Below are 10,804 nucleotides of genomic sequence, written 5' to 3'. Positions count from 1 at the left end.
TGTTAAGTTTATTAGATCTAAAAACCTGGGAATTTGTTCAAAATTAAAAACTGTTATCCCATCTACATGCCTTCTACATTTATGGTATTAATTTTAAGATTAATTTACAATAAATTCTGCTTCGGCTTTGATGCTGTAGCTTGTCAAGACAGTTTTGAATCTAAATGAGCACCTTTGGTATTTCTTATCTCTGACAGCTGGACGCCTGCAGATCTGATAAGCATACTTCTAATTCCTGTGCACTGGAATTCATCTAGTTCAGATAAAATACTTGTAGGTGTTAATAAGTCACCAATATATTATTCTTATTCTGAGAGCTCTCTGGAATATACTACAGGATAGTTTTTTTTTTTTTTAAAAAGGCTTTCCTGGTATGCAGCAGGATAGGAAATGAAGCATAAAAATGCAACCCTGTTATTTTTCTTATGGGCTTTAATGTAATTTATTTACAAAGACTTGGGTTTTAGGGAATTAACTCCTGTCCTTAAGGCTAGAATTGCCCTTAAAATGAAAACATCAAGCGGCTTGGTATCTTAATTAGTGGCAAGAAGAGGCAAGCCCTTTGTGAAACTCAAGGCATTTGCATGCCTCTTGCCTTCTGGCACTCCTGCCCTTGTCCAAGGAATCACAGAATTATTTTAAATTCTGTAGAGACTGTGTCTGCAAGTCCCGTTAGCCCACTAGACGTGTCTTCTGAGTCTGGAATGTGAATTAATTCAAAGCAGCGCAGCCTTCGTTCTTCCTATCTCATCTGGTTTGAAGAATGTTTTTGGACTTATTGTTTTCTTAAAACTATCTCGCTCAAAAATGGTTCTTCTTACTGAAAACATTAAGTAATAAAATACAAACTGTCCTTTTGGGGGGACATCACGCCACCCTCCAAGCTCTGGTCCTTCCCTGCTCTTCTGATTGCTCTGTTAAAGAGATATTTCAAAAACGGCCCTTAGCGTTAGTGGTGAATTTCTGTGCAAGATTTAACTCCTTGCTTTAAGCATCGCGCTGAAAGGCTCGCGGTAGCCTTCTGCCGTCCCCCTCACCTGCGTGTGCCCTACTCAGAGCTGCGTTTGGACCTCTTACAAGTCCCAGCTCCTCAGACGGTTCCTTCCCGCATCCAGGTGATGTTGCTTCCAGCATCCAGGTGATGCGGCTTCCTTTAGATGCCTCCTGCTTTGCTCTCATGGGCGATTTCTAATCTCCCAGTGCTCAGCTCAGACTTCACCTCCATGCCGGTTATTCCCACACATCTGCTGTGCTGCCCATTCGCCTCTGAATTTCAGACCTGTGCTGCCCCCAACCTCCTGGACGATACCAATGATCATCCACATATCCAAGAAGAGAACCGTGTCTCCCTTCCTCAGACCTGGCCCCCTTCCAGAATTCTCTGTTCATGGAACCTCCATCCTAAACTCCCCACTCACCCCCATCCTTCTAATGTCAGGAGGAGGCAAGAGAACTAAATGTGACATCGAACTATATTCAGAGCCCGCAATGTGCTGATCAGCCCTAGGCCAGGCCATGAGGAAATCTACAGAACAAAGGAAGATTTCTGCTGGGGTCGATAACAGACCAGTGACCTACACTGAGAAGGGAAAACAGAGTCTTTAAGTTGCTCCTACACAAAATAAACACAATCATTCATTCCCTATGGCTAAAACCATGGGGAACCTACAGATCAAAGGCTGGGAACTGCCAGCGGGCCTTTTGTGCTAAGGATGCTTACCTTTCACACTGTATGGTCATACCACCCCAAAATCAAAGGGTAAACAAAGTCTTTAAACTGGAATTCATAGAAACTAAGAATGATAGACAAATTGAATTCCCCACATTGTCTTTTTCTCTGTCCCTGTGTTGTCTCTGTCCCTCTGAGTCTCTCTCAGGCCTCCGGTTCTCCACCTCTGGGAGGAGACCACACTCTGTCTACAGAGAGTTAGTTACCCCTCCTCTAATAAACTTTCTTTCCGACTCCACTGGCATGCACTTGAACTCTACCCTGCGCTCAGTCAAGGGCCCTTCTTTCTCGGTGCAGGGCCTGAGCTTCCCACACTTGGGGGAACTCTGCCCTGTCCTGCATCCCTTCCCATTAAATTCCCAACAGCTCTTGAACTCGGCTTCTTCTGGCCAACGCGGCCAGTGCCCTAGTTCTGGCCCTCGTCACTGCCCGACTGCACGCACACGAGCCTTCACTTAAACCCTGCTGAGTGAGGGCTGAGTGAGTTCACAGGTGGAATCCAGGGCAGCTGTCGGCCAAAAGCAAATGAGAAAATGGGCTGGTGCAGAGCTGTGTGACAGCCAGTGGCCAGGGGAGTATACACGACCCCCAAGAGGAAGTGTGACACCAAAGCCCGGCGCACACAATGCTGAGAAAAATCGCTCCGGTCACAAAAGGAGACTGGATTAAAGGAGCTGGGTTTGGGGGAGAGCAGGGATGGCAGCAAATTCCAGAAACAGAACATTCCGCGTCTTTTCTGTCTCTCCCTCCTTTTCTGTTTCCTCCTGCTGCTCTTTCAGACCCGGCATCCCTAACGCCGGGGTTTTTCCCTGCCCCTGCACGGGCTCGTCCCGGCCGTAACACCCCGTCCTGGGCTCTGCCCCAGCTCTCCCAAGATTTAAGGCCACAGTGAGCACCGGAATGCTGTCTCACTTATTTTTGGCTGTTTCTCAAATGCTGAGAACAGTGCCTGGTACATAATAAAACTCGACAAATATTTCCTGACTGAAGGACCTATATATGTCCTTGGTGTTTCTTCAATAAATACGTTTTATGAGATGGATGAGGGCTGCTAAGAGCTGACTGGCAAACTGCCCCCTCGATGTATTTTTTTGAGACCTGGTTCCACCAGCACTTCTGACATGAAGCCTCGTCCAACGTCCTCAGCGGGTGGCTGGGCTGGCTGTCCCTCACGGTCCCACTCACTGTGCGTGTCGCTCTGTTCCAACCAACGAGCCTCATACTCGACTAGCCCTGAGGACGGGCAGGGAGTGATTACAAGAGGAAGAATTTAATTAGGTCTTTATAATCGCTCCCAGAATGCGGAGCCACGGATGGATTATGCTATTATATGATGGGTTATACACGTCTGTGTTATGGCTGTGTCTATGTAATTTCCAGAGCAATTCTTTGCTGGTTGATAGACGGTAGCTAATTGGATCACAAATATTTCAATTCTGTCATCTAATAACTGAAATAGATTATAAAGAAGACTAACTCAGATTGGTTATACAAAAATTCATCCATTATTCTACAGTTGACAATAATGGTTAGATAAAATCAGTTACAAAAGAAAAAACAAAAACCAAACACCAAATCACATTACGCCTCTGGGGTCACAGATAAAGGTGGTTTGGGCCCTTCTTTTTCTGATTCTACTTATTCCTTCATTTAATTTATTTTAGTGCTTTTTATGTGCTAGGCATGATTCCGAATGCTGAAGATTCAAAGATGAATATAATTTTGCACGTGTGCTCAAGGAGGTATAGTCTGAGGGGGAACAACAGTAGCTAATGTGATATTATATAATCAGAGATATGAGGGAAGGGAAAGAATATATTTTCCAAAGCATACGTGGACAGTAAATTGTACCATGCTGATTGTTAAATGCTGAACTTGCATTTTACAGAATTTTAAAATCTTTAAAATTACCACACGCTATTCCAATCTAAACCTTGATATTAAGAAATTTTCAGACTCATCATCATATAGACACTAACATATTGGAAAAATATGGCAATGTAGTTCAGTTTTACAAAACACCATAAAAATTCAGACCAAGAGAACAAGTATTCAGAAGTGAAAGACGAAGAAAGAGGAAAGGCCTTTTTGAAGTGAGACAGGCTTGAGGGCCTCCTCTGCCAAAGAGCTAGTGTCCATCTCTGGAAAACAGGAATAAAACGCCTTCCTTAGGGGATGGCCATGAGGAGTGAATGGGACATTACCGGGCATACAAGTAAGGGCAACTATGTGTCACCACATGACTATATGCTATGAATATGATTCTCCAGAGGAACCGCCCATCGCCCCACCCCCCAAATAGAAAAGGAATCAGAGAAAAACCAGGAGAAGGATTCTGGTGGTCAGACAGGACGGAGTTCGACACTGCCCAGTGGTCGCAAACGTCAAGGACCACAATCAAGGGACTGGATTACAATACCGGTGTTCCCTACCTGCCCCGTTTGATAATGTCTGGCAAAATGGTTAACCACTCGATAATCATTTGCGAAGTACTCCATCAGAATAGAAGGAACCTCAGCAAAATCAGTGGGGCACCTGGTCCCTAAAATGGGGGAAAAGAAAAAAGTTGGCACAAATCGAATGAACGTATTTATCTTACTTTTTATGCATACTCTTAAAATTTTTATTTGTACTTGTGATGAACTATGATAAGCTTTAATTCATTAAATCAATATTTTATCTCTATAAAAATATTGCACATATTTGCAGAAAAGTTTATTATAATCCTATATATTTTCCTATATATCAAAAGTAAAGCAAAATATTTGCACAGCTGGATAAAACACCTTGTAAAGCAGGGGCTCACACCTTCTACAAACAAGCTTGTCTTCGGCTATGCTGGGCTACACGTGAAACACAACCTAAAACATTCTGATACTTAATACTGCATTTGTATTTAATTCACTGAATTCTGCCGCCAAATGCTTTTATCCTTCATTTGTTTTAAAAGTGTTTATCCACTGATTGCTTCTTGCAATAAAGTCAGTCCTTAATGCAGAAAAGCAGTATTTTAAACTCAAAATTACTTAAAGCAACAAAATCCTATAAGAGCTTTTTATGATTCTGTCCCGCCCAGCTGCAATCTTTCAAATATCTTCTCCTCCCCCAAAATAGTGTGTTATGAAGTTAGTTAATAAATACTGAATGTGAACAATTTTCCAGGTGGTCTAAAGCTGACCACATCTGACACTGAGCTTAAGATTTAGAGATAAGACAGCTAAGAGAAAACTCTATAAAATCATCAAATATGGCCACAGATCAGCATGAAAAACTGCAATTTTACATAGTGGGAAAATATAAGAAAAATAAAAACTACCTTATCACACTTTTTCAACATGCTGTAATATGTTTCTGACTGATTTTGGATTACAGGCAACATCCACTCACTTTACTAACTCTGCGCTAGGTACTAAGGAGATATTTATTCACATGCACGTATAGCCACAAACTTAAATTCCATGTATGACAATATAAAATGTAAAATGGTACAAATTCCAAAAACCGACAACTGCACAGCAATGGGAAGGATGAGATGAAGCGATCCACGATAAATGGCCACAGGAAAATATTCAATGGTCAGATCTGCTAAATAAAAAGCTTTTTTTGCAATTTAAAATAAAGTACAAGTTTTTAAAGAATCGTATTGTAAACAAAAGTCCCCTCTTTCTGGCTCACCAGTGACATGCTGGTAACGGGTACGTCCCAGCATAGAATGCATCGCGTGTCCCATTTCGTGGAAAAGATTCTCCATCATCCCAGGAGTTAACAGAGTTGGTAAATTCCTTGAGGAATGGGGAAGATTCAGCATAAGAACTACGACTGGGAGTTGATAGTCTCCATCTTCCTTTAACCTGCCTCCACGGATTGTAAAATGGCAATCCTTTAAGAATCAGAAAACACAATAAAAAAAAGTATGAGGTAACCTAAAGGGTAAAATGGTCTTAATGAACATAAAATCATACTAAAATGTATGAGTTCAAATTTTAACTTAATTCTATTCTTATTCTATTTATTTAGTTACAGACATTTTTTCCCCAACTCTTTTTATTTTGCTGTAATTTTCTTTTAAAAACACTGAGCTTACTAAGTTCATTCATTCATTCATTCACTCCGAAACCATGTATGGAGCTGATGCTGTACCATACACTGGAAACAGCAGCATTACAGAGCTTAGATCCATGCCCTGTTCACAAGCAAACAGCAAGGGACAGATATCAAGCTACTAAGGGAAGGGACACTAACACTTATCAAGCCCCTTCGATGAACTCGGAGACATTTTCCATACCTAGTGTCTTTATCCCTGGAATGTGATGAGCTCTAAACTCTCACAAAGCAAGGGATCTGAAGTAACTCCTCTGTAATAGGCTGAGATTCTCTTACAGTTTATAATTTACTCTTCACAAAAACCCTATGAGGCAGGAATCTCACCTTTCAGATGAGAAAACTGAAACTGTGACTTGGAAATGTTAAGCCACGTACCCATGGACACACAGCGAGGACTGCTGCATTTGGGATCTGAACCCAGGTGGACCACTAGGAGCCCATGCTCCTAACCGCTAGCCATGACCATTCACCGGCCATTCAATCGAAGAGGAACATGGGACTCAGTGTCTGGTGACCCAGACTCTGGTCCCCCTTCAACACCTACCAGCCAAATCCTCTTGGACACTGGTTTGCCTCTACGAGCTTTGTCTTTACCTTGTTAGATCCCAGAGCAGCTGCCCAGATTTCATATGTTTGCATCTGTTAAAATGCTTTGAAACTGTGAGTTGCTATTCAAATATAAGGTGCCGTTATTTCTATTCTAACTTATAATCTGGGCTCTTAACATTTCCCATCAAATTGCCTGAAACTGTCGAAGGTGACTGACCTGCCAGTACACGGTGGAGGTAAAGAAATGGACCTCACATGTTCCACCTAAGGGGCGAACTGGTGGCTCATGAGGTTTCCACGTAGACATACAGCAGTCCCCCCTTTTCTGCGGTTTCCTTTCAATGGTTTCAGTTACCCACTGTCAGCCATGGTCCAGAAATAGTAAATGGAACATTCCAGAAATAAACAAGTCATAAGCTTTAAACTGCCCACTGTTCTGAGTAACAGGATGAAATCAAGCTCTGCCCTACTCTGTGTCTCCCAGGATGTGAATCGTCCCTTTGTCCAGCGCGTCCATGCGGTACACGCTCCCACCCGTTAGTCACGAAGCAGCCACCTTGGTCATCAGAGAGAGACCATATTAACTTAGGTTTTATTATTAGTTATAGTTGTTCTATTTTATTATTAGTTGTTGTTGCTGTTAATCTCTTGCAGTGAATTAAGACTTTATCACGGGTATGTATGGATACGACAAAACACAGTGTATATGGTGCTCGGTACTGTCCACGGTTTCAGGCACCCACTGGGTTCTCTGAGCATGTCCCCCGCAGATATGGGGGGACAACTGTATCCTCTGCAGTTTTAAACTAGGTCCATTATCAAGTATGGAAACAGTTACAAGCTGGGGCCCTAGTCAGAATATCTGGATTCCAGTCCTAGCACTTCTAGCTGTGTGACTCTGGGCAAGTAACTTAACGTCTCTGGCCTCGGTTTCCTCATACTGTTAGTGTCTAGTTCAAAAGGTTGAGGTAAACATTCAAAGATGTGACATGACACAGAAGGGCTCGTAAAATGCCAATTATCATTATCACTACCATTGTTACCATGACCCAAGTAAAAGTGACATATACAGATTTATATGTAATTATTTTCATAACGCTTATTTTTAAATTCTATCCTAATTTCAAATTTATATATTTAGTAACTATTATTAATGACTTTTAAGTATCAGGGAATGATATAATGAGATATAAAGTTCACATTAAAGTAAATTAACTGCTGATCACTTCTAGAGAGACCAGAGGTTGTAAATAAAGCATCACCTGATGTGGTTTGTCGGCTCGCTGAAAAAAATCACAGTAAATGTATCCCAACAATCCTTCGGATTCATGAACCACAGCCTGGGGGGAAAAAAAAGTTTAATTTAGGCAAATGAGGCCATCAGAAACTCTGCAAGTAGAAAAATATCCCTAACACAAGAATCTATATATAAATCATGCACGGTCACTATTATATTTTATTACTTTCTACACCCCACGTTATCACAAGATAGCTACTATTTTCCCCTCCTCTCTTGGATGTGTCTGATTTGGGAATTCTGTTCGGGAGAGCAGACCCTTCTTGTCTGGGCCTTCTGTCCTGACTGCCAGTCCCCTGTGTCACCTCTACCAAACACGGCTCTTCAGACTTCACGAACCATTGAAAGGAGCTGGGAGTTAAGGGCTGGCCAGATAATTTAGCAGCAAAATTATTTCTCCTTCAAACCCTAGACTGTAATTATATATGTCCATACGAATTATAACCCTAGACACAGAAACAACGAAACGCAGCTTCTGGCTTCTGTTGAAGATCAGAATATCCTTATTTATGCCCTTCTCCAAAACCGGCCTGTTGAAGAGGACAGCCCGTAGGAGACAGCTCACCACTCGTCTCCGCCTGCCATCCTGACTTTTCACACCTTGAGGATTCTTCCAGAGAGAACCTCAGTTTTATGCTTTAAAACTTCCTGCAAGCAGATATTCATCGACTGAATGAACATCTATTTGTATTAGGCACCTACTCGGTGTGAGGAACTAACTGTTTGGGCATCCGGGACACAGTAGGAACGGACCGCGAACTGCCGCCCGAGGCGGGCTCACGCCCGCGGCAGGGGACTTTGCCCTCTGTCCTCCTGCCCTCTGTCACCAGTTTTCCTTTTCATGGTATCTTTGCATTTTATCGATCTCTATCATTTCTGAAGCACATTATGCACAAATAGATATTTAGATAATTAAGCACAGTGATGAAATGTGGTCCGTTCTATCTTTTCAATAACACCAGCACACCGGTTCCATGCGCATAAAGCACAGCCGGGGGGCAATGAGACAGCTTTCCTTTCTTGAAATACAGTGATGAGAATACGGTGTGGTAAGCACCGAAGCAAAACACCACGACGACGACACAAAGCCTTTGTGATAAACACGTGGGTCAATAAAGGCTCAAAGTCTTAGCAGGAAAAGATTAAAATATTCATACCGCAAATAAAGCAGGCCCTAATAGGAGATGGGTAGGTTCTAGGCTTGACGTTGTTAACGAAAAAGTCAAATGAGAACATGGGATATAAATTAATACCTGATGCAAATATAAGCCCTTAAAAGACAGGAAGGGGCTGAGAGGAAAAGAAAGGTAATCAATGCGACAGATTTGAGAATTAACCAAAAAGGACACTCAGCACGGCAGGTACAGAAAGTAATGGCACATTTTCCTTTAACAATAATCTGTCAGCATGAAGACTCTAGCAGGTTCCTAAAAAAGTTTTTTTCAGAAAACTAACTCTGCTGTTACATGTTTCCATGAATTCCAGGCATCGACTGACTTTAGAGAACAGTGTTTCTCTTATACGGTGTCCTAAATCAGGGTGGTCATTCGGATTTTTCATGAAGCAGGAGTAAGGTGTGACACGCGCCATCAAGGCACAGCTCAGCTGAAGACGAAGCTGCTGTTAACTCAATTACTAAACCCGAGAGATAAAGGAACGAAGCTTCACACGAACTGGGGTGCTTACCAGTTTCCGAACATCTTCACACCACACCTCTCCTTTCGCAGGCTGCTCCACATAAAGCGAAATCCCTAACAGCTTGCTAAACAAGATATTCAGGCCTTCCATGCACGCTCCAAGGGAGAAAAACGGACAGTATAAACTGGGCTCGATGTTATACCTGTGAGAAAGAGGTGCAGAAGCATTTTTGCTCAATTCAGTTTCTTAAGGTAAATTCAGATAACTTTTCATTTAAAATTCAGGATAAGAGCTAAGAAAAAAAAAAAAAAAAAGAGTATGTCTGCCTTTCCAGGGAATTTCAGACTCAGTCTGCTCCAGAAGAAAAGCAGTCTAATTGTTATTAGTAGGAATAATACTAATAATTAAGGTAGACGTGCCATTCCCTAATCTCCATTCGTTTCAGGTTAGTCTTTCCCTGAGTCAGCTAAGCAGTCAGTCTGTCTCAATTACCCACACTACATACCATTTTTGTTTGATACGTGCTTATTTACAAAATCTGACCAGTCTGAGCTGTAAGAGTAAACTTCATTTTATGAAATGTGTTATATTCTTAAGATATGCGACACAGCACTAAATATTAAACAAATACAAATCGTGAGGCACACCAAGTAAACTTAAAGTTCACATCTGGAAAAATGCTGTTAATGGAAAAATCCTTGTAATATAAACAATTAGATCTTAATTTATCCGTTGTGTAGTTATAGATCTTAAATGAAGGATAGCATACTGGCAAGGTTAATTACTCTTTATCCAAAGACAACGTTTCTATGCCCTTTTCCCGCACAAACCAAAGCATATCCTAAATATGTGATGTAAATGTTCATTTTTGAGTCATTAAGTCAGGCCAAAATTTATGGTCCAGCCAGAAAGAATGGTCCTAAAATAATAGTAGGTACTAATTTTATTTCCACTTTCTAGGATTAACAAAATATATACAAACATACTTATAAAATATGTATGGTTTATATGCTCATGCTTATTACTAAATGGGTGACTGGATTTAGGGCGTGAGCATAAACTGTGCCACAAATGAGATTTTGGCTATAGAAACCCACAAATTTCCAACTTGGTGTCTGGTCAATTTTTCATAAAAACAGGATCTCAGTGTTGAAAGGGACATTAGTGGTCCGGTGGCCTCACTCACTGATTCATCACTCATGCGGGTCTTGGACAAACCAGCTGGGTGTGGGAGGCCAGGGGCGGGAAGGGAGTTCGGCCCTGAGGAGGTCATGGCGCGGGGCGGGGGCAGGGGGGGAAGTGACCTTGACTGAGCCTGGAGCGAGGGGTGGGGGGGGCAGAGTAGGTGCTCAGCAAACACCACCGCAGGAAGGAGCGAATAAGCGCTGCACAGCGGGCCAGAGAAAGAGAGCGCCGTGACTTGACTCGTGGGGTGAGGGGCAGGACTTTTGGGGTGAAGGGCAGGAACTTGACATGTGGGGGTGAGG

The 10,804-nt window shown here is 42.2% G+C and overlaps 1 protein-coding gene across 1 annotated transcript in view; it reads right to left on the bottom strand.

The window, feature by feature from the left end:
* The window catches only part of MIPEP (mitochondrial intermediate peptidase), a 101,313-nt gene that overhangs the window by 19,896 nt on the left and 70,613 nt on the right, over window positions 1-10,804 (bottom strand). Inside the window, exons 11-14 of the mRNA XM_023531603.1 lie at window positions 9,366-9,519; window positions 7,645-7,722; window positions 5,405-5,609; window positions 4,162-4,271 (exon numbers count right to left, since the gene is read on the bottom strand). Of these exons, the coding sequence (XP_023387371.1) occupies window positions 4,162-4,271; window positions 5,405-5,609; window positions 7,645-7,722; window positions 9,366-9,519 (547 nt within the window). The remainder of the gene's footprint in view (window positions 1-4,161; window positions 4,272-5,404; window positions 5,610-7,644; window positions 7,723-9,365; window positions 9,520-10,804) is intronic.

This window comes from Pteropus vampyrus, unplaced genomic scaffold (assembly GCF_000151845.1).
Source record: "Pteropus vampyrus isolate Shadow unplaced genomic scaffold, Pvam_2.0 Scaffold71, whole genome shotgun sequence".
NCBI classification, from domain to species: Eukaryota; Metazoa; Chordata; class Mammalia; order Chiroptera; family Pteropodidae; genus Pteropus; species Pteropus vampyrus.
The sequence above is the reverse complement of the archived record's forward strand: the minus strand, read 5'-3'. Positions and strand labels throughout refer to the sequence as shown.